The 25,186-nt window shown below is 47.4% G+C and overlaps 1 protein-coding gene across 1 annotated transcript; it reads right to left on the bottom strand.

Moving 5' to 3' along the window:
• Window positions 1-2,250: 2,250 nt before the first annotated feature.
• On the bottom strand, window positions 2,251-25,088 carry LOC135808823 (vacuolar protein sorting-associated protein 33A-like). The gene is made up of 18 exons (XM_065322052.1): window positions 24,880-25,088; window positions 21,981-22,046; window positions 21,428-21,552; window positions 20,447-20,528; window positions 19,062-19,166; window positions 18,684-18,800; window positions 18,051-18,225; window positions 14,947-14,991; window positions 14,274-14,428; window positions 12,921-13,011; window positions 12,502-12,576; window positions 12,099-12,178; window positions 11,304-11,390; window positions 10,927-11,058; window positions 10,247-10,348; window positions 5,476-5,545; window positions 4,648-4,743; window positions 2,251-3,113 (listed from the first exon to the last, which is right to left on the bottom strand). The coding sequence occupies exons 1-18, from the start codon at window positions 24,988-24,990 to the stop codon at window positions 2,968-2,970; spliced, it is 1,860 nt and encodes a 619-aa protein (XP_065178124.1). The 5' UTR covers window positions 24,991-25,088; the 3' UTR covers window positions 2,251-2,967.
• Window positions 25,089-25,186: the final 98 nt, after the last annotated feature.

The following is a 25,186-nucleotide window of genomic DNA, read 5'->3' as shown; positions in this document are numbered from 1 at the left end:
TAAAATATTTAATGTACAATCATGTACCTTGTATCCCAGTACAGGACTTGGGAAGCTAGTCTCTAGTCTATCCTAGGCTACACTTTCCAGGTAGACTCTCTGTGTTACCGGAGGATGTACTCTCTTATCTGTCTTATAGTCTCGATGACCCCCGGGGGACACAGCGGTCAAGTAGGAACTCGGATCATTCCTTGGATCGAGTTCAGCAGCTCAGCGACAGTCTCTCCACTACTCACCCACGTTACCCAAACCGTCAGTGAGCTTGTCTATCGTCAGGCAGCGGTCTCATTGGCTCCCACAGACTCCAGCACTGCAATACAATACGGACCAGTACGGCTTGTACAGGGTCAGGACATGACAGCTCCCTGGTACAGACTAGTCTAGCGTACGACTCGCGATGTTGCCTGGTTTGGAACTGCATCATGTGCGCAGCCATGCACGTGAACACCTGTCACACAACATGACGAGTTCTTCTTCGGAAAGCGGTTAGCACACGGGCACTTGTCAGTCGTTCCACATTCTCGGTTGTCAAAACTGAAATCTGGTAGATCTACATTAGTACTGTAAGGTCATGGATCAGCAAAAAGAACATTGATATGGATGTCACGTGGATATGGTGGATATGGATACGGCTGTATGGCATGCGTGCACGACACCCGTCCTGACGTGATAACGGTGACAAGCTATGGATTGTTCTGGAACGCAAAAGGCGAGCTTAGCGCAACAATCCACCCTACATACAGTCATGTATCCACCCTACATATGCAATCATGTACATCGGTATACGGAGAGACCGACAATTACATACCTTGGCTTAGTATCACAAAATATAAACATACCTCAGCATGCAAAACCCTACCAGGCACGGAGCCAGATATTTGCACGCCGTTGCTCGTGCTCTGCTCAGAAAACACCTCATTACATTGTAGCCATCCACTTATACTACCAGCAAACATGTTACCAAGAAACGTCGCCTAAGCTCCACGACAGACTTGCATACCACTGCACTGTCCATACTTTTTTCTTTTAACCCGGAAGCGATTTAATAGCGTCAGTAACAGCAAAGTTGAGTACAGAAGGAAGAGATGAGTAAAGGCAAGAGTACATAACCCCCCGGTTATGTGCTCTTGGTAAAAGTACTACCCCTGCATTTATTTTGAGACGTACTGTGCGTGCTGTAAGCTAAAACACAAAAGTCTTGCTGTTGGAACTTACTCCAGCACTTGCACGGCACACATGTGCAAGACCTGCAGCATTACATACTGATGATATGGGATTCTTGAGCACACTGGTGTGACTTTATCATACAGGTGATGATTGCCTACTTGCCGTCTTCCGACAGTCTTTTCTCGTGATGTAGTCACAGTCTACATGAACATGACTTGTAAAGTTGTATTGTACCATACAATGCGTACAGCCTACTACCCGGTAGTAAAAAAGCATGTATTTGGTACTTTACCATTCCCTGACCAATGCACACATGCCACACACGTTGTGTTATTTCGACACAAGGGAGGTTTAGTCCCACGTAATCCGTGGGTACTTTACGTGTGTGCACCACGTGATATGATACTCAGTGACCCACGTACAGACGTTTTCTGATTCACGACATACCGTGTATGGAGGCTCACCCACGTTTCGCCAGAACGTGGGTGAAAATCAGATTGGAGCGCATTGTGCGAGCTAGCTGTGAGCGTGCTCAGCTGAAGAAGTTTCCGAAGCACGAAATCAAAATATTGGATGAGCTTCTTAGGCCCGGGTAGCTTCGTCTTTGACCAGGTTTGGGCCTTTCGCATCATGCTTTTGTTTGTTCCGTGTGACTAAACACAACATTGCAACGTGGGTGCCCTTCATCCACTTTACGTGGATCACCCACGTACGCGTTTCCGTTACGTGGGAACTAAACCTCCCTAATGCCCACATGCGTGTTTGTTGCGTACATAGTAGTTACACGTAACTGGCTTGGGAGTAGTAAAGAACAATGGTATCTAGTATCTACTACTCCCTGGTGCAGGCCACAGACAACAGACTGTACTGCCAAAAATCTGCTACAGAAATAGCTTCACTGTCAAGCCGGTTTGCACACATAGGGTACACCATCCAGGCATCCACTCACCCACCTTCACACATGCACACTTCCATCTCACTGACATAGAAACCACTGAGAATGACCACAGCATAGGAGTAGTAGCATGCCCCATCCATAGCCTAGGATCATACCCGTACCCATGGCATGTCCAATTCAGGTCGTCATGGTTACAGAATGGCATTGTAAAAATTCAGAAAACACTCCACAGAAATCAGATATTGACAAAAATATTTGGGTACTAGAAAAGAAAAAATCAAATAGAATATTGAGCGAGTCAAGGCAACGTGGTTCCACGCAGGACCACTTTTTAGAAGCAAAATCCTGCACGCTTGCAGTGTGGCGAAGATTTATTATAAAATTGAAATAAAAAAACAAACGAACGGCCGAGTGTGTGGCCAGTTTCTGCAGGAGCAGTGGAATAATATCGGAGACTTGATACATCCACTGATAATTGTAGGGGCTACCCGGGCAAGCAAAGTTCTCATGCGTCTACAGCTTTCATGGTTTGTTTGGAGTTGTTTGTACTTGCAACAAGTATGCATGTGGGTCCTACTAGTTACACTACATGTAGGTGATGTGAGGGGGGGGGGGGGGAGGTAAAAGTTGGTATTGTGTATCGATATATGGAACCTGATGAACACAGGACAACGTGGCAATGGAGCCAGCAAGGACCTACAGCAAGAGAAAGTGTGTATGCAAGCTAGTGCTCTTAAAAAAGCAAACCCCACGAGCGCAGTAGCGTACCAAGCAACACGGAGCGTTTCATGACCAATCTTGTATGTGAAAATATATAATGTCCGCTGCCACCGCCATGGCAGGTGCAGATAGAATTGACAGGCTTCCAAGGAACTCACATGGTGTGTAAGAACGGAGACACATCATCGTCCTGAAGACGATGGTGCGGATGCAGCAGCTGCTGCTCCTTCATCACCGTCCTCGCCCAATGGGTTCTTCTCAACAAGAGTCTCTATTAGTGATGTTCCGTTGATCATCTGAGTGGTGGCGATGAGATAGTCGGTTAGACCTGTGCACAGTTGAATCAGATGGGAACAAGGTGGTACACAATGACACGCAAATCAAATATCGTTTATTGAGTTGATGATGGACGTTTTCTCGTTAAAACGCAAGACTTTGTGCCACGCTAGAGATTCAACTCTTACAGTACACGTATAGCGAAGTTCGTGATTATAACGAACCATTGTCCATGTCCCTGTTTGAACCCATACAAAATTGATCCTTGGTAGCAAACAGGTTTTGCTTATAACGAACTATATCTTGTAGTGCCGTACATAAACCAAATGCACTCATACAGTCATGAGCCAAGTGCCAGTCAAAACGTGTTGCTTATAGTGTGAGGCTGTGAGTGCATTTCGGTTATAAAGAACTTCGACCATAAAGAACTAATTCTCCTGCACAATGGTGTTCACTATATCAGGAGTCCACTCTACACTCTACACTCATATCTCTCTTATCCGCACCTACAGTCGACTCTACACTCATATCTCTCTTATCCGCACCTACAAGTTATGGGCACCTCGGTCTACCGCGCACCCTGTGGGCGAGATTTAGTGGAAATATTACTACTCTTTTGCCATTTCTTTGTGTAAATAGTGATGTCATATGCCAGATATTCGGCCCTTCCCCATTGAAACGTATGTGATTCAAAGTTCGGGACATATCAAAGTTATGGACAGTGCCCTGTCCCGGACTGGCTGGATAAGCAAGATATGATTGTAGCGTACAGCAAAGTCTACTGCAAACACCCACCCCAGCTCAATGACACTATTTTCGCAATGCAGGGCATTGGTACGTCGTACTGAAGACAACAAAATTGCACAGAAAGGTCGTATTTGTACGAATACTAATGCAATGCCTACGAGCTGTGTATGCCTAGGGTCCATGACTAAAGCAAGGGTTGATAACCCATATAGGAGCAAGGGTTCATAACCCCTGTAGGAGGTGATAGGGGTTATGAACTCTTGCTATGGCTAAACAAACTTACTTAAAGGGGAAGTTAAGGCAAAAATCAAAATTTAAATTTCACCAGTTGTAGTCGTCGGGGTGCTGAGTCGAATGGTCATGGTCCGAGGAAGCTGAGATGCTCCCTTCCTACTTTAATCCCAATCGAACTCGCACGCTTCCGTAGTTTCATGCTAAGTCAAAACATGTGAACTGGCAGCTAGCTAGGTCACATGTAAACTAAGCATCCGTACATACAATGACATGTACAAATGTACATGTACATGTATGACTGTACCATTGAACAAGGATAAAATGGCTGGGTTCGCGAAAAATAAGAACGGGCTAGGCCAGAACCCTGGTTCTTCGGCGCCTGACAGTACTGTAGGGAGATTTCAATGGCGTAGAGAAACGGAGACAACACAGCCGCTATCTCAAGTAGCAAGAATGCAATTTCCCTTCCAGATTTCACAGTCAGAGCAGGGGAGTCGGAAGGTAACTTATTCCACATTGGCGCGGTCATGAAGAGGTGGTGCATACCACTGCAAGTATCCACTGAGTCTAACTCATACCAGGCATAACTCTAACATCCACCTTACCATCCTCAGAAGCCAAGAAGCGCAGGGCGGACACCTCCGCGTGTGTCATACCTCCCAGGAAGAAAATCAGCGTCATCCCTGCTGCCGATGGTGCCTCTGTGATGAAAAAATGAGACAGGTGGAAAAGTACAAGTCATGTCACCTAACAGTTCCAGTCTTTGCACACACACGCACGCACGCACACACGCACACACACACACACACACACACACACACACACACACACACACACACACACACACACACACACACACACACACACACACATGCACACCCATATACACATACACACTGCACCGATCCACCAGTCAAGGTCTGTGCCTGGTTACTACCGTAGGCACCTCGTCACTTCACACTATAATAATTATAATTATCAGTACATATACTTGGTCTGCTTTGTGATGGTAGAAATCATCAGAACTTGTAACGTTCACCTCTCACTGCTTGGCTTAGTCCTGCTGGTGATGAGCTTAGCTACCAACTATTCTTTGCCATGCCCATGTTTGGCATACTCTATATGTATAGCCGTATCTGGCACCGAGCAAGAGTGGAGCAAACAGCGCATCTCTGTGTTGCCGTAAGGTTAGCCAAGTAATAGCTTTGCTCTGGCCAGCTTGTCACACCCCCAAAACAATATCCATACAGCAGATGTATGCATAGTGTCGTGGCAGATAGCAAGTAGCACATGGGCACCAAACTTAAGAGCAGTAGGCACTGGATAATGTATCCACAGCACAGTCATGTTGTACTGGACAATGCACCCACAGCACATGCTCCATTAGCTAACGTATCCACATCACATGCAGCACTGGACAATGATTAGCTTACTCTTAGACTGCAGACCCACGGGCACGCTCTGCTTCTCTTCAGTCAGCGGTCCAGGAAGCAAGCGCAGCAACTGCAACACAGTGAAGAGATCAATAATACACACGCGCCCGCGCACGCACCACACACGCGTGCACGCACCACGCACGCACCACACACGCACGCACACACACACACACACACACACACACACACACACACACACACACACACACCTGGTCCTGGTCCTGGTATACACTGCCATGTAGGTCACGTGTTTCTCGTTGAGCGAGACGGAGACGAGAGGAGACATGAGCGTTGGTGACGGGATAAGTCGTTTCGCCTTTTGAAACGCCTCCGGCAATTCTGACATTGCAATTGGAACTTGTCCCTTTCATCAGCAGTTGGGCGCCTGGTGGATCGGTTGCAGTTGTGGATAGCAAAGCCCCGGATCGACTTACAGCAGCGTTCACAAATGGGACAGTGAGCGGTACAGCACGGTTTCCGAATACATAGGCGTACAGGTGAAGAGCTTGTGGCATTGGCAACATTCGGGGCAGAATTGGACTGGACACAGCGATGGACTGCAATGCCACCCGCACTCCGAAACCATCGGTGACACTGGGAGCACTGGCGGCTGTTGGCTTGCTGCTGGACTGGTTTACGCCGTTCCATGATGCACTTGTGGCGGGCGATATCTTGCTGCCGAGCAAATGCACGCCGGCACACCTCGCAGACTATCTCCCGAGCCGGTTTCTGAGCTGGTTGTATTGCTCGATAAGCTTGCCGCCACTCAGATCGTTCCTGCGCTGTGTCAAACCATGACTCGTCGGCGATGTTTATTCGTCGCAGGTCGACCCTAATTGCGTCTCGCCATCGTTTCCGCGGGCCACACGCTGGGCGTGGTGGCAGCAATGTGCCAAACAACAACATCCGCGGCATCCGCTCCTCAGGCATGCGTACCACGTGCCCAAGCCATTCCAGTCTTCTCTGCATGAGGCGGTCGGGGATATCCAGTGGGTTTGCTGCATTCCATGTTTTCAGAATGGTGTCCTTGGCTATCTTCAAGTCCCACACATCCCGCTGTGCAACACTCATGATGGAAAGAAGCGACCGGTAGTAGAAGGTCGTGATCCGTTGCACATCACTTTGCAGCGGTACCCACGTCTCCGCACAATAGAGCAGTAAGGACAGAACACAGGCCTCGAAAACCAGACGCTTGGTGCGCAGAGAGAGATTGTGGTCATTGAAGACAGCATGACGGAGCGCTCCAAAAGCACGGGAGGCAGATGAAACACGGGTCGATACATCTTTGTGAGATCGGCCAGAATCATGGATAACAGCACCCAGGTATCGGAACTCACGCACACATTCCAATGTGCCATTCTTCACAGGAAGAGGAAGTCGGTCATCATCCGTGATACCATAGCCAACCGCCATAAATTTGGTCTTGTCCAGATTGACGGTCAGACCAAATGCAGACGAGACATCGATGAACATATCCAGAGCAAGAGCAGCAGCAGTACGGGTAGTGGCAAACAGTGCAGAGTCGTCAGCGAACTGGCAGTCGTTGATGGTAGTCTGATCGTCAGTACGCTTTCTCTTGAAATAAAGCGAGCCCCCAGGATTGAATGCCAACGGGACGCCGATACCAGGCACATGCTCGACCACTCTGGACCATCTCTGGAAAACAGCCCACATGAATATGTTGAATAAGACTGGTGCCATACAACAGCCCTGCCGCAAACCACTCTTCACTGCAATGGGTTGGATGGGTGTTGACCCGATGGAGAGAGTAGCCGACATGGAGGTGTGAAATGACTTGATGATGTTTACGATGTTACTAGGGACCCCTGCCTTCGCGAGAATCAGCCACATGCATTCACGGTTTACTGAGTCGTACGCCTTACGTAAATCAACAAAGACAACGTATCCCGGGCAGCGATGTTCGTACAACTTCTCCAGGACTTGGCGAACTGCAAACACCATGTCTGTGCAAGATCGACCCTTACGAAAGCCGCACTGGGAGTCGGGTAGAATATTCTCCGCAATAATCTGTAATCTGGACTGAAGTACTCGAGCAGCAACTTTCCCAACAACATCCAGGAGTGATATGCCACGCCAATTATCACACAATGAGAGGTTACCTTTCTTTGGGATTGGCACAAGGTTGCAGTCTACCCATTCCTGCGGAACAGCCTCGTCATCCCAGACATGGTGCAACAGATCCAACAGTGCCTCCATGAAACTCTCACCACCCGCTTTGACCAACTCAGGCAGGATAGCTGAGGCGCCAGCGGCCTTGCCGTTGCTGAGTTGTCGAATAGCTCGCGCCACCTCTGCTGCATCCGGCTTGCCAGCGATGTTCTGGTTGATAGGCTGCTGGTCTATTTCGTCAATGGCACATGGATCAAATGTGCTAGGGATGTTGAGTACGCCATCGAAATGTTGGTACCATCGTCCACCTTGTTCCTCCACAGATTTGCAGATGTTGCCATTTGCATCCCTAATAGCGGTAGTAGACACAGGGCGTAATCCCTGCTTGGCAGCCTGCATATCCTTAACACATGCCCACACCCGTGAGGAACTGAACCGTGCACCATCAAGAGATTTGGCTTTGTTGGTGAACCAGGAGTTCTTGGCAGAGCGGACAGCAGCTCTTGCCTTACTCCTGGCAGCCTTGAACCTGTTCCACGTGTCATCAGACCTGCCACTTGAAATCCATTCTTGATATCGCTGATTCCTTTCATTCAACAAGGGTTCGAGGGTATCTTTGCTCTCAGTAAACCAATCTGGTTGACGACGTTTCTGAAAACCGAGGGTCTCCTCTGCAGACTCGGTGACCGCGGTGCGCAACCTCGACCATTTGCATTCAACGGTGGTATGTTCATTCGGCTGTTGCAGACTGTTTGTGAGGCATTCACGATAGACATCAGCAACTCGTGTGATGTTTCCAGATGAGTCAGTGCTGTGGACATCCTTCAAACGTGCAACATCAAACCGCTTACATTTCTTCGTTTGCACACAACGCGAGCGGCGCTGCAGACGGCCTACTACAAAACGCGCAGCCACCAGGTTGTGGTCGCTCCCACATTCCGCACTTCTTATAACTTGAGCATCAATACATTGGTGGTAGTCAGCTTGTGACGTGATGACAAAATCAATACAATGAAATCTCTTTGACCTTGGATGTTGCCAGGTCCACTTCCTATCCTCTGTCTTGCAGAACCATGTGTTACACACCATCGCCTGAATAGTTGCAAGAAAATCCAACAGCTCACGTCCTGCAGAGTTCATCTCACCCACTCCATGTGGGCCCCGTACACGTGACCACTCATCAGCGTCAGCATGCGTACGGGATCCAACTCTGGCGTTGAAGTCACCCAACAGAATAAACTTTTCTGTGCCCATCCGTGGCAAAGTCGCTTGCAAGTCCGCAAAGAACTGTTCCTTGGCAATTCGCTTGCTGGCGAACGTCGGAGCATATGCGGAGATGACAGTATACCATACCGGTGAACACCCATGAATATCAAACTTCAATCGCGCTGACACAATCCGAGAGCTGCGGGCGTCGTATTGACAACCGCCGTCACGCCACGCGCGAGCTGCATTTCCCAGCAACAGAATCGCAACACCTTCACCCCTTCGACACGACTCTCCCTCGCCAGGTGAAGGTCTTCCAGACGAAATTAGCACTGCTCCGTCGATGTTGTAAACGTTCTTATCCAGCCAGTAGGTCTCTTGAAGACAAACTATTTCCAATCCAAGACGTTTGAAAATTTGAATTATCCGATAAATTTTCTTGTCGTCAGCCACTTGATGTCGAGTGGATGCTGTTTGGACGGGTCCTTCACTTTCCAGCAACGAGCGGACATTCCACGTCCCAACGCTCAGGGTAAACTCCTTTCGTCTCCTACTGCGTGCGGTAGATGGCTCCATTCGCGGGCTTGCAAGGCCTCGCGATGGGTCCAACAGCGGAAAACAGAGTCAGAGTGACGACACCCGAAGTTCGTCCTGTAATCTGCTCTGGTGACTTTCCGCTGTGGACTTCTACTGGGAACTGTCCCAGGGACGACCCTGGAAGCCCAGAGTCGTCCCTGAGAACTGAAAACTAACAAAAACTAATCAAACGATGAGAGCTACAAAATTCCTAACTGACTCCTGTAGAGTCACACACACACACACACACACACACATACACACACATACACACACAGCATGGTTCGTATAACACTAGCTATGAATCTTCTAGCATGGCAGTGTAAATGCCCTAGAGTCTAGCAGAAGACAGCATGAGTCATGGAGACCATGGCATAAGAAATCACTATTAGAAAGTGATGACATTATCAAACAGCCTTGTTTATGGTTAGCATGTGATCAGTATTCTTACCAGCCTTCAATCCAACATAACGTCGCACAGAAACTTGTGATACACACTTGGCACACAGATAGCACTAAAGATCATTTGCTTCATAATTGCCTTTGCAAGAACCCCCTCACCCCGTAACGTGGCCGATGTGCATGTACACTTGACAGCCATGCCCATTATTCAATCATTACAATGTGCTACCCGGAACATATACACACATGTAATCAAGTGGTGTGCTTCACTGTCTCTTGCGCTATGATACACCTCAGAATTTCCCACCTTGCTCCCGCTATGTTCAGGCTACCCGTTTTGGAGCCATCAGTTGCCTGATGATCGTAGTAATACGTGAAACTCAAGAGTTGCGACACAGCTTCCAATGTCTCTTGTATGCACACATGTGTGTACAGCATGCAGTTGCATACTTACCGCCTCAATGTTGCGTAGTCCACCAGGCTTGGCAATGTTCTGTGCAATGCGCACACTTATCGGTGCATAGCCAGAGTACACGTAGGAAATGTCTTGCGGATTCTAAAGCCAGTAAAACACAATGACAGGAATGATTACATGTACGTAGAAGCAGTTACATACATGAACTTGTACACACGCACAGACACACGCACAAACACCCCCCCCCCCCCCCACGCACACACAAGCACACACAAGCACACACAAGCACACATAAGCACACATAAGCGCACACACACACACACACACACACACACACACACACACACACACACACACACACACACACACACACACACACTCACACACACACACGCCCTACGAGTTCCCCACACTGCAGTATTAAAGTGGATTAGGCCAGAGTGCAGAAAAATGACTGGCGGCATCAAGCTATCCGTCCCGAGACCCGACTACATTTACCCCTGTCCCCAGTGAAGCACTAAGCATTCCTCCATTCACTTTGCTGCTCTGAGTGCTAGCAGTGATCTTTTGACTCAGTCACTGATCGCATGACTCAGACTTTCACACACACTACAGCATACTCTTGTATATTCGTGCACAAGCATGTGTTTCACACGTGCGTGAGTGCGTGCATGCGAGAGTTTATAATTTGAACGATAGGAATGCACCACATTACTTACCACTTCATCTACATTGTCCACACTGAGGCGCAGTGACTTGCGCAGCTGTGTGAATACCGCCGTCGTCTTTACAAAGAGGAGGCCGACTTTCTCCATTGAGTCCAGTGTGATCATGTGATGCATGCCATACGTCTAAACATGATAGCACAACAAGAACAAGAATCACAACTATCACACACTGCTCTAGGATTTCTCAACTTGAAGTCAAGTGCCACACAACTAAATACACACATTACTAAATACACACACACACACACACACACACACACGCACACACACACACACACGCACACACACACACACACGTACCCATACAGGTATGCACAGACGTGCGGGGGTACCCACACACACATGTGCATACACGGCATCCACAGTACCTGTATGATCTCTCGTTTGTAGAAGTCCATGAGCTTTGCCTTGAAGCCATTATTCGATATGCAATGGATGCAAAGAAGACGCAGCACCTGCCAACACAAAGGGAAGAGAAGCAGAAACCCTATCAGCGGTGACACATACATGTACGCCGTTAGTTCATGCACACGTCCTATCTGAGCTGGACAGACATTGATAACCATAATATACTATAGTCATTGTCAGCAAGAACTTCGTGTATGGGCCATACATTGGAACTTTGGAAGACACAGCTATGTTCATAAAAAAAGGGTGTAACATTCTTCGAACTGTATTGTGATTCAAAATTCGGAACGATGCTTCACACAGCTTCACTGTAATAACAAATTGGTCTAAGGCAACGCTGGCCAACACACCGTTGCACTGCTATTTCACACAGTGATTGTGATTTTTTTAAGAATCTTGCCAATTTCATATTCAACAACAAGTCCACCAAAAACACTCGCAACAGACTCATCAGCTAACTCAAGTGATAAAATTCAAGTGGCACCAGGCACAACAAGTAGAGTGAACAACGATAGCCAGGGCTTCTACAGAGACTACTAGCCAGGGCATCTACAGAGACTAATAGCCAGGGCTTCTACAGAGACTACTAGCCAGGGTTTCTACAGAGACTACTAGCCACGGCTTCTACAGAGACTACTAGCCACGGCTTCTACAGAGACTACTAGCCACGGCTTCTACAGAGACTACTAGCCACGGCTTCTACAGAGACTACTAGCTTTGCTACACTAACAACTCAAGTATCATAGGCTACCGACCTTCACAATGGGGGCTTTCTTGGCAATGAGAGTCTCAATCAGAGGGTGAACCTTGTCAGTGTCAACTCCGCCGATAAGTTCTGGATACAGATGATTGCATAAGTTTACATGAAGCATCAATGTGAAGACATATTCGAGCATAACGTTACATACGAGCGAGCATACACGTGAGCACACTGAAGCACACATGTACAAGCACATATACATGTATGTACGGATAGATGTGTCCACGTTCTCTCGTGCCAACAAATCAAGCATGACTGACTCTTCACAACGAAAGTATTTCACGAAATGCAGACGAGACTCGCTCCAGACCGGTCGCAAAGCAAGATTGAACATGACTGGTCGCCGGTGCAGTGTCTGTACAATGCAGCTCCGGTGCTTCTCCCGTGTCTGTCCTCACCTTGCTCTGCTCGTAACGTATTCATAAAGTCGTCACTGAATACTTGCTCCTTGATAAGCTCTGCTATTGATGTATCTACACAGATAGCAGGACAAAAGAAAAGAGAGACAGATAAATCAATAAAAGATGGAGAGAGAGAGAGAGAGAGAGAGAGAGAGAGAGAGAGAGAGAGAGAGAGAGAGAGCAAGAGCGAGACAGAGGGACAGATAGACAGAAAGACGGAGACAGCTCTCCCTCTCTCCCTTTCCCTGCTTTGCCCTGATGATCGGCACGGCCAAACGTTTGGGGAAATGTTATAAAAGTCAGTTGTTTGCAGCGAAGTGACCTATTGGAGTGGGAGAAAGAGCTATAAGTACTTTATGAACAAGGAGGCTGTGATTCGCGTTCAGGGCTTTAGACAAAGGGCTGTAGTAACTTACGTGTGCTGACAGCCTGTCGCATTGACTGCAAGTGTGGTAAACGATTCACAAACTGCTTCAGCTGACGCACAGTCTTCGCTTCGTGTCTCTCCTACAGACAACAAAAAGATATGTGTTCGTTTGAAAGGCAGAACAAGACAGGCAAAATTCAACTCACCATGTTCAGCACCCAATGGTCGGGATTTAGAAAATAACTGCATTGTACTTATGTGTGAATGTGACATTTTAAGTTATTAAACAAATTGAAATTGATACACCACTAACTTCTTCTACTTAGGCCAAACTAAAGAAGGTGTGTGGTTCGACTCACCCGACCGACCGTACAATTTCAGCCCGACTGTAACTTTTTTTCGGCGGGCTGTCGTGTGACTGACGTACGTGGACTGAACACGTCCACGTCTACGTGCTGTGCGGCGTGAGTCTGCGGACGCAGGCGGCTCCTTTTGGACTTGACTTGTAGTTGTACTGCAGTGCAGTGCAGTGAGTGGTACGACTGCTGCCTTGTGCTGGTAGTAGAGTCTACTCGATACGCGTATACAGTGTATTTACATGTACTAAAAAATATATTTAAAAAAAAAAAATCCGCCCGCCCGCCCGTAAAAAAAATGTCCATGTTAGTCGAACCACACACCTTCTTTAGTTTGGCCTTATTATTATTATTATCTTTATTTGAGAGATGACCCTATTATGTAGAGGAGACGGTTTCAAATAGGACATAGGTTGCAAACCGGAACGGTCTAAATATTCACTTTCTCTCTTGGTATTTTGATTAGAAAACATATGTCACAGTGAGACTACGATGTGTTTTACTCAGCGCCAAAATTCCATGGCTCTGCGATGACCAGAAGCGCCATACCAAGCATTTGAGTTTTCGAGGTGTTGCTTCCCACTGCAACTTGAGTTTTACGTCTTTTGAAAAATCAACTTCTTGTCGCAGGTAAACAGCGGCTCGCCTCTCGCCAATAAAGAACCGTATACCAATGAAAACTAATGGAAGCACACACAAGGCTTATTGGTGCTCTGTACTGGCCGTCGTGGAGCCATAGCAATTACCTAATTTCAGACCCAGAGTGAATTTGACGGGCACTCTAAAACCTGTCCGGTTTGGAGCCACCTCGGTAAACACCAAAAATTGAGGGCAACTTGGAGGCAGCGAGCCAACACAAAGGAGGGGCTCAGATCGATCGACTCTGGCCTCAGAGCAAACTTCAACATGCCAGCTTCCTTCCACAAACATATTTCGAGTGAACAATCCACACTGATGATCGGATTGGGTCTACACAATTTTGCTGTCAACCCGTTCCGGTATCGAACCGTCGCCTCTACACGCATTGTACCCTCAACCCATCTCACATCCATCTGCGACGTGACACGCTTGGCTCTCCGGCTGAGAAGAGGACCGACTGCCTGGTAGTTGAGATCACGCAGTTCACCAAACATCTCGTCACCGGAGTTGAGAACGAGTACTTTCGGTCCGGGAACAACCCCACTGGCCTTGTTCTTCTCCTCTGCAGAGCAGAAAAGTACAACAAAACAAAACAAAGAAAAAGCAGAAAGAAGCTATGAAAAGTATGAATGCCGCAGATATCACCACGCAACATGACAATTTGTTCAGGGTTCGAGATTGTGTGTTTCCAGAATCGATTTTCAAGCTCCGATCATCAGTGGAAATACGGAACTAAAGTGATCAAGGGAAAAACAAAGGTTAAAAATCCAAAGAAGTGTGACACAAATTGTCATGTTGCGTGGTGATGTCTGCGGCATTCATACTTTTCATAGCTATTATTAAACTTTTATCTCCACGTAGATTATCAGAAAGAAGGTCTCCAGCAAAATGGACGTCAATTAATGGTGCAGATGTAAGCCAGCGCAGATCAGAAGCAGCACCAACAGGGTGCCAATGCGCACCGTGGACAGTAGTGGAGTTCTACTTCCTACAACAACACTGGCCTTCTGATTTCTAAACATACAAGTACATGAATGTAACAAAACAAAACAAACAGGAAAGGGGGAACGCATGACTAACCTTGTTCGGAGGACAAGAACTTCTCAGGCGGCAACTTGACAGAACCTGCAAAATAACCCGCAGAAGCAGTCAGTGCGTATTATACGACTTGTACAAGACCTGTTCATACAAAGTGCCAACACAGCAATTCAGCCGATCACACGGCTATACAGCGTTGCATATACAGCACTGAAGTAATCTGGAGCAGAGCTACTAGTATCCACAGCAAAACAGTCAATTACAATCCTCTACTGCCACAGGAACGTATACCAAAATCTCAATGCACTGCATTTCAAATATTATCCGCGGCCATTTTGAACAGGGGCCAGCAGTGGCTGGCATCAAGAGAACATAAACCAGAGGGTGCAACTGTGCATGTAACGTACTAGCAAGAGTATGTACTCTTGGTACTAGTATGCGGCAAAAACCTTCCACTATGACATTTTTCTTTTTATGTTGGTTATTACGAATCGATTTGATTGTAGCCTATTAAATGCGGCACTCATACCAAGAGTACATAACCTCAAGAGTGCGCAAATCCACTACGGGTGCTATCCCGACAGAATTCCAAGTTGACGTCATTTTTCTGCTGCAATGCGCATTGCACTACACGTATTACCAGACATATCCTGGACCTGTAGTTGACAAGTCTCCACTTTATCCTGTACAAATTAGTTCAAGGAAACACGTGTGATGCGCTGACACCCAGTACAAACGCTTTAAAATCACTCATGCGAGGAGCATTGCATCATGAGAATGATATCAACTTGAAATTCTGTCGGGACAGCAGGGTATGCGAGAGTTACACACTCTTGGTGGGTTATGTACTCTGGCTCTCACACACGGGAAAATAGGATACGGGTACAGCTTGCCCGGCATGAAAAGTGTTTTGGTGCATTCAGATGTACTCTGTAAAAACCGTGCAAATCCCCAAAGGCGCTCTTATCGCCACGCCAACCAGGCACGGCAAAAAGAAAATTTCAAAAAGAAAGAGGTTCAGCGGGAAGATGAACATGAAATTTGTTGTAGAGTGGAGATGAAGAGAGAGAGACAGAGACAGAGACAGAGAGAGACAGAGACAGAGACAGAGACAGAGACAGAGACAGAGAGAGAGAGAGAGAGAGAGAGAGAGAGAGAGAGAGAGAGAGAGAGAGAGAGAGAGAGAGAGAGAGAGAGAGAGAGAGAGAGAGAGAGAGAGAGAAGAGAGAGAGAGAAAGAGAGAGAGAGAGAGAGAGAGAGAGAGAGAGAGCACAGCTGATATTGCAGCTGCATTGACTTCTTGAAGAGGACCTGGCGAACCCAGCCTGTCGCTGTCATGTCCTGGATTGCCATACCACCCAACGCCACTCTGTTCAGCTGTTCACCGTACTCGTCAACGTTCTCTTCCAAAGAAATAATTCCGCAGGGTTCGTGATGTTCATGGCGTGCTCTCTCGAGAAGTGCAGACGACCCCGGTGGCCAACCTACCGAGGCGTTGAGGAGCAGAGAGGTTTCAAGGAGAGCAAGGTACCACTGTGGCACAAACAAAGTAGAGATGTACGCTCCCAGAGAGAGAGAGAGGCAGACGACTTTCTGGATCAAAAGTACTGTGGAGCGTACCGGGCGGATAAAAGGACATTTCAGTATCTAGTTGGTGAAACAAGAAATCATTTGCACCTCACCAGGACGGCGATACGCGGCCCAGTACCTCCAGAGGAGCGCTTGGCAATGGGCCTACACTGGATGGTGGCGCATGGCAACACTTCGGAACGACTTCATGAGATATACCATGTTGGAATGTCCACCACCCACAGTGTTGTTCATCAAGTTGTCAAAGTCCTTAAAGAGACCATTGCTAGCACATCCATCAGATTACCAGGCGGACGAGAGCTGGATTCGGTGATGGATGGCTTCCAGCGGGCAGCAGGTCTACCAATGTGTATTGGAGCCATCGGCGGCACATTTGTACACATGCTGAAGCTGGCCCTCTGGGGTGACACATATTGGTGTTACAAGAATTAAATCGCCATGTTGCTCCTTGGAGTCTGCGCCCACTGCCGTCAATTCACACACATCGATGTCGGTCGAGCAGGCAGTGTGGGAGATGCGTACACGTACAATGAAAGTTCGCTATTTCGTAACACTGTTGATGGTACATGGCTCCAGAACACGCAGGATGTGCTGGAGGACTGCTGCATCATGCCCTACCTGATTGGCGATGGGGTTTTCCCTCTCGAACGGCAGCTTACGAAGTGCTATGATGCACCACTATTCGACCACCAGTACCAATCCAACAAGGTGCTAATTTCAGTTAGGCAAAAGATCGAGAATGCCTTCGGTAAGTACAAGGGTCGCTGGCGTATCATAGTTGATAATCACATCAAAGATCCCGCATATATTTGCAACGTTGCCATTGTGTGTGCTGCTTCTAAAAATATTCCTGTTGCTGCATCACACGATCTTTCACTCAAGGTACCAGGAGGAGCTTTGAGGTAGCAGGCTGGAAGGGCTTGAGAGCTTTGAAGTAGCAGGCTGGAAGTGTTTGAGATTTAGGCTAGGCTCTAGGTGTGCAGACCGTCTCCAACGTGAACGTTGCCTTCTCAGTCCCAACTTCCTTCACACATAATGTGAAAGTGTACCACCAAAGCATGATTGCACTTCAGTAGATTAAACTACTAGATTTAGCTATAGAGTGCAAGCGGTGCCCACCATCCCTCGTGTGATAGCACAGACTTCACCAGACACAGCACAGAGACTCCAGTGCATAAATTTCACATCCCTGCATGCACAAGAGAACCTCCCCCATCCGGGCACATTGAGACGGGCCAGTGTCGTTGCAGCCAGGAATTGTCCACAACTCAAGTACAGAATGTATGCATGCAAGTAAAGTTGAAGTGACGGTGATAGTAAACACAGTTTTGTTAATCAACATTTGTTGGTACAGGGGTTTTTTTTCATTCAAAGGCTGAGGTTAGTTTTGTGGCTCAGAAGGTCAGAAGGGCCCTCAGTAGCGTCCAGAGCTAAGGAGTCCGGTTAAGGGGAGCCTCACTGTAACCCATCTCAATCTTCCCTGGCAAAAGAACAAACATAAACAGAACCATGACCCCAGCCCTTCTTGCTCACAAAGTAAATACACCCGCTCTTACAGTTTTGAATGCCAAATATCTCGTCGATCAGCCCCTCATACGTCAGCTGAGAGAGCATGGGTGTGAGCAAGTCTGTACTCCGGTCCACCAGGATCAGATTGTCAATCTGGGGCATGACACTGGACTTCAGGGACGTGGATTCGCGCCGCATTCGCAGGATCATATCGATGATTTGCTGCAGAGAAGTACACAAGGGGAAACAAAGGTAAGGGGCCTATTCAGTATATCATTGCGTATCGAGATTCCACGTCCATAACTTAACACTAGCAGTAGGCAGAATATGGGTAGCTAGCACAAGAAATAGCTGCATGAGTGCACATTGTGCACATGTGTATCCAAAGAACAAGTTACCAAAATGTCCAGTGGCTGCTGCGCTTCATGTGTTAGCTAGTTGTCCTCCAACCGAAAATCTACACATACTGTACGCTACCACCATGCCTGGTGCAGGCCATAGCGAAGCAACGTGCCCAATGGTTTGCTCATTATCACCTAAAAAAATCACGGCTCGCGCAAGACTTGGCTGCAGGCCGAGTTTTCCGTATCCGCAGAAACGCCACCACCCTCTACGGATCACCCCCCCCCCCCCAAAACCTACATCTAGGGGTAAGCAACAAGGAGTTGGCGTGCACTTACTCTGGAGCAAACACCCTTGCCGATCAAGTTGGGTATCGTGCCATACAGCGCCTGCAGGGTCATGAGTGAGCGTGCAACGTAGAACAGACTGGTGTAGTCCTGTTCTAAGTAGCACTCCTGAACAGAATTACACGACACAAGACGAAGGAACAGTTTGAGCTCGCAGGCAGGAAGACACGCCAATGCATGTAAGTCCATTACTAGTAGCTAGTCATTCAGCTGTAACATACACGACTCAAGTTGATACTCATGTTGGGCAGTCTTGAACAGCATGCAGCAATGCGGCATCACACCAAGCTGTAAGGAAGCGGACGGTACAAATGTGTGAACAAGGCAAAATGGTGCCTCGACCACAGCGATATTCCATTCAGAACCTACCCGGAACGAGAGCGGCTGCTCTAACGATAGCAGATCACTGTCAACAGGCAGAATGTCCAGGTTGTACTCATCAATGTTCGTCAGGTTACCATACACACCGAGTTCCTGAGCAAACAAACACAGACAAAAAAAACACACGGCAACTGATATTGCAGGAGTCCAGTTACACACTCCCTGACCGTACAAACAAATTATAGTCTTTATAGACTGTTGCAATACCACCGTAAAGCCTGAGCAGCACAAGACATAGCAGATGGTAGTGTAAATTTGAGGTAACACACAAACAAATCCATTTCATAGTAAAGAAAAAAGGACCAAGAAACTACAAGTTACGCTATAATGTCCACTAACACCACCAGTTACTAAACAATCAGCTCATGCGGATTCCGAGTCCAAATCCATTTCAGATTGCACATACATGTACTCCGCTAAAGTGCATGAGCTACGTACGACGTCTAGCTCGGTCTGTACCTCGATGTGCTGGCCCCGCATGCCATGTACTTCCCGTGTTTTCAGATACCAGTGAGACAGCTACTCGTATATACATCACCAAGGCGCGACTGAGAGCATGGCGGCCGCGAGTTGACTGGATCATGACTCGCTGCTAGAAGCTTCATGTGAACACTGCACTTTCAACGTACTCACAACATAAATGTGAGCACTTGGACATACAGTAAAACCTGGTGTAAGCGACCTCTGGATTTAGCGACCACCTGCTCTTAACCACCGTTTTTCCATGCACCGACAGTTCTACACAGGCACTGTGGGACCTGGTTCTAAAGACCACCTGGCTTTAACGACCGCTTTTGCTTGCACCGTGGGGTGGTTGCAACCAGGTTTTACTGCACATATAAAATTATTTGTGTCGGCCATGCTGCGGAATCCAGGTTTTCTCAGCCACCAGAGGGATACCGGTATGACAGACAGTGTTTTATCAGAGTTCCATTGTACTTTTTATCAGAGGTGCAATGTGTGTATTATTATAGCACAGTGCTGTGTCTGGTGGGAATGTACACTGCACAGAGAACGTATGTTATATCCGACCTGATGTGTTGTATTGACACAAGTTATGTTTCTACACTGGAAAATACATGCCCCGCAAAAGTGAGACAGCACACACCAGTATATGCACAAGACATGCTTGACACAACACTACATACAATACAGGAGGGTAGCGCAAGCATGGCAAACAGCCCCTCTGGTTCACATCACTGGACACATGCACATGGGCCACAGACCGGTTGCAGTGAGAACAGAGAACGGAACCAAGTCACCAGTAACGCTGACATAAGAGGGCCTCGCAGCAAGGCAGCTAGAAGAGGGCCTCGCAGCTAGGCAGCTAGAAGAGGGCCTCACAGCTAGGGAGCTGCTGACAGTACTCTTACCTCTAGTCGCCGTTCACAAAGCATTGTTTTGCGTGGGATGAAAAACACGCTGAATTCCTTCAGCCGGTCCTTAGCTGCCGCTCTGCAAGGAATACCAACAAAAAACTCCACTAGTTTATTAATAAATAAGAGATTTACAACAATAAAACACTCTGAAGGCTAACAAATAATGAGCATGCAGTGCCACTCAAAAACTAGACTGATAGCACCATTAATCTTCTAGATTGGTACAATAGAGAAATCAGCAAGTGGGCAGGCAACACTATTTTACAGTATTCTAGGCGGTAATAGTAGTTGTTAGTGACAACAGGTTACACCCATGAATGTGTGAGTTTCACCAGATACACAGTAGCTTGTTAGTTGAAACAGTGAGCATCCATCAATCCACCCCTCACACAATGGGAACATCAGTACAAAGCCGAAGCGGTGCCAGTTTTTGCAGTAACTATAGTACTGACAGTTGCACCCACAGCTTTGTCTTAGCTCAGCTGTCTAGCATGGACAGACATGATTCGCTACTGTCCCCCCAAACTATTCATACTAAACTATTGAAGTGTGAATGGATATAACTGCTGCATGTTGCACTCGGGGAATGATTTCAGGTAACAAGATACATACCGGTACTGGGAGTCCCCTTTACTGAGCAATTCACACGCACGCAATCATGCACGGATGCAATCATGCACGTAAGCGCGCGCCCGACCGCGCGCCCGCACGCACACACACACACACACACACACACACACACACACACACACACACACACACACACACACTGTGTGGCGCTGCACTGTTGGCCAGCATCTTGCCAGGCTGTGTGTCATGCACTTTGTATAACAGCCAGGCAATGGCACTACCTGTAAAATCTGCATGAAGTGTGTGATGTCCATATTAAAGTCGCTTCATAAAGAAACCCTCAACTGCAAGGACGGATCAGGGTTCAATGGGATGGGAAACAAATACGTGAAAGCTTGAACTTACCTGATATTGTCCGCTATCATCTCCATATTTGGCAGGTGAGGTCGTGTCAAGAAGATGATATGCTGCATTTCACACGACGGCAGGGCACCACGCCGCAGCGGATACATCTTGTCCACGCCATGGGCCTATGGTGAACAAAAACAACAGTAACTTGAAGCAATGTCATCCTGAACTGACACGCCTTGAAACTCACCCCTCACCCCTCTGCCCATGCACACCAAACAAGCAAAATGTTGGTACAGTCTAATAGCAGGTATACTGTAATAGACTGTGTACATCAACACAGTGAAGACCGGTGAGTAGCAATGATGAGCCACTCGGAGTCATCTTGTCACATCGCTCCTACACAGCAGCGTAATTTGATCATGTACATCTGTGTACACAGTTTTGTAGTGACTGCGCTCCTGATGCATCAATTACACGAGGATGCAAATTTCATTCTGCTAGTACAGCAGGCAAGTGCAGGTTGCCAACCTACACAATAGATGAAGGTTCCCAGAATATAAATGTACATGCACCCACCCACGGATCATAAGTAGGAGTTGCTACATACCTTGAGCAGGGCATACTCGGTTACCAGTGTGAACGGTGATGTTAGTTGATCATCCCACACGATTGCCTGCAACGACAACAGAAGCATCAATAGCAGCAGAAGCAGCAGAAGCAGTACAAATGTCAGGCAGGTTGGCAACAAGAAGAAACAAGCTTCTTCAGACCCCCACATGCTCACTTGTACAACATACCTTAGCTTTCATCTGTGTATGTTGTGCAGTGGAACTCACTTAGTACGTACCCGGGCAAGATGTACACCTGCTGAGTACGGTCCTTTTTTGTCGCACATATTTTCCTCCCGATCCCATATAAGCGCATATTGCATATACAAATGTGTTCGAATACGACGTACTCTGATAAGATGTACAACCTGTGTATGACGGACTTTTCAGCAGGTCTCAACAGAGCTAGCCGCGCATACTATGTACTTGTTGGTATTTTCATACACACTTTACACATGACAGGTTCACTTGACACAGCCTCAGGTACTTCAGTATGTTGACAGTGCGGAAGAGACTGTTTTCAGCGTGGAATGCCTTGTTCCGTGGCACTAAACACGTACATTTTCTGAATGTACCAAATAATTTCGAGCATTTTGACATACTGCACATGTATCGTATTAGTGGGGCCGCAGTGGTCAACTTTGGATAAGAAGTACTTCGGATACTACCAAGAGTAAATAACACTCCAGAGTGTGCAACGCCTGATCCAGCTCTGCATAGGGTCTTGGTCAAGCGTAATCGCGTACACTCCACACCAGCGCAAGGCCGGTCTCGAGGCAGGGCACCGTTGTTTTTGATCCGAGAGTACCCGCGATTCCCCGGGTTCCCCTCAGATGTGCACGGTATTATGACGCAAAGATCCAATTACGCTCGACCAAGACCCTATGCAGAGCTGGATCAGGCGTTGCACACTCTGGGGGGTTATGTACTCTTGATACTACATACTTTCTCCCACTCCTCGAGGTGGTACGTCTTATCCGAGTTCCACTGTAGTTTATGACAATCATGTCACAGAAATCCCCATTGCTTGTGTCAGCATAGGGGAGCATGAATTCGAGTTGTTTACCTTGAACAGACACAGTGTCAATGGCAACAGATCAGCCTGCAACCTGTTCCGATCTTATGAAGTTATGTGAACTGTTTTTTTATGTATGCTTCTCAGCGGTCAGTTTGGATGGGCCGAGCAGGAGCAGTAGCCCATGCTAACCTGACTGATAAAGTGTCTGCTCAGTTGACCTACAGTACTGTCGGGCACCACATAACGGGGTTAGAGTCGCAACCCAAGTCGTTCTTAGCGTGCATTGTTAAATCCTCTCGGAAATGTGCGAGACTCTCGGAAAGGTGCGAGAATAATATAATAATATTCGCGGGATCCGCGTCGGCATCGCTTGAATGTTCAGAAACACACAAACTAGCCTTCGCATCCGCAGGCCACCACTATGCCTGTTAACCTTAGTGGCGAATGCAGACCTCACAAGTGAGTCAGGGGAGAGGAGGTTAGTCTCTCAACCAATCGGGCGTGTAACGGCCCATAACCCTGTAAACTGCATCCTTGTTATTCTCACTCCGAGCTGCGAGTACCCAGTTGACCGTGGGTGTCGCCGCAGTTCAACACGCGTAAAAAGTCTTTTTACACGCTCCCTGCTACCAGCGCGGGTCTTGAACTCGGGACCTCATGATTCGCAGGCAGGCCTGCAAACCAATCGGCCATATGCGTTGGTTCGAGAAGTGTTCTTATATCCTTTCTGAATTTTAGCAGACTCTCCAAAGCTCCCCAAGCTCTCCGAACTTCAGAGGTGGTTGAAACTTGGAGATTCCCGGTTTCGGGGCCAGCGCATGCGAACTTTTGCTAAAACTAGTAAAAGGCACGTGTTGATCATGAGTGTACGACATTCCCTTTCGCATACGCACAGTGCGTACTACATTTCGTGTCACTCAAGATCGCGGCTCCTTTGGCGCTTCACATGTAGAAAAGATTTCCGAATTCTTCAAGACCCGTTCCTAAATTATTCCAGTTTCTTCGACTTCCAGGAGAAATTTCTCTGAGAAGCTAGAGAAAATAAGAACGCACCCTTATTTCCCGTGTACGACAGACTATGTGTAGCTGAACCACTATGTACAAGTACATGCCGATATAATGTATCTGGTGAATTCCTAGCCTGTTCGTTCTTTAGTGAAGCATGGTTCGGCGCCCTCCAGTATTGTACAATCAGTGCGTTTTGAAGGCAAGGATCTTGTCATGAGCCTGCCGAGCCAGAGCACTGTAGTCTGCGCATGGTTGGTGGGCGGTTGGGCAAAATCATGGCTACCACACTGATATTGTGCAGTTGCCTGGGTCTTATTTAGTGTCAGGGGCTGCGGCATTGGCGTGTGTACCCTGTTTGTCCTATCTGACGCAAGCTTGCTACATGTGTACCAGGCCTTGCTGTCTGCCAATAGAAGCACGGTACATGTACCTCTGATTTTCTCAACGTACCAGTACACACATTCATGCACTATTTATTCTACAATGAGATCGTTGCTGGTAATTCAGTCAGACAAATGAAACAAACCCCAAACAAATCTGACAATTCCGAAACATCACAGAGCCACATGTGGGTCAGCACCGTGGCGAGACACTACCGAGGACGACTCTCCTAAAAATGTGAAGTATAATGTCATATTATAGTTTAAAAAAACTTGGCAAGTTTGAAATTGGTCTTTTGAAACAGCATCAACAATTCCGAAAGTCATGCCGAACGTACATGTACATGTATGAGCAAAGTCATCGACTTTGCATCTGTGGTTCGATGTGAAGAATTTCGATTCTTCCTCACTTCGGCAGCACTCTTGTTTACTAGGCGTTCAACATTATCGATTATTTTGTCAAATTCAAGTAATCCCAGTCACTTTGCTTACCTTCGAACCATCACATCGTGTAAGACACTCAACGAACTCGGCTCTCAGTGATTGACGCAGTAGGCCTATATCCACCCTACCATTACTGAGGTACCCTGCGTTCTGAGACATGGTCACTTCAAACTACCATCGCATCTTCCTCTTCCTATCGATCTTCAATTCCACTCTTCAGCAAGCACATATTCTTCGTTTCATGATTTTGCTTTTTTCTGTTTTCTCCAGTTACTCACGTAATGCACGTTGGGGAGTGCGTCACATGATTATGATTGATGATCAGTTTTGATCACACCAAGAAGTCGTAAAATAC

This window comes from Sycon ciliatum, chromosome 2 (assembly GCF_964019385.1).
Source record: "Sycon ciliatum chromosome 2, ocSycCili1.1, whole genome shotgun sequence".
In the NCBI taxonomy this organism is placed as follows: domain Eukaryota; kingdom Metazoa; phylum Porifera; class Calcarea; order Leucosolenida; family Sycettidae; genus Sycon; species Sycon ciliatum.
The sequence above is the reverse complement of the archived record's forward strand: the minus strand, read 5'-3'. Positions and strand labels throughout refer to the sequence as shown.

Bases quoted from the DNA above. Each gene is read 5' to 3' on its own strand.
- LOC135808823 (XM_065322052.1), bottom strand. From the start codon at position 24,990: ATGTCTCAGAACGCAGGGTACCTCAGTAATGGTAGGGTGGATATAGGC. The intron at 21,553-21,980 runs GTATGTAGCAAC...TGTTCACCATAG, and splicing joins CCGAGTATGCCCTGCTCAAG to GCCCATGGCGTGGACAAGAT. The intron at 14,992-18,050 runs GTAAGAGCGGGT...GTTATTTTGCAG, and splicing joins GATATTTGGCATTCAAAACT to GTTCTGTCAAGTTGCCGCCT.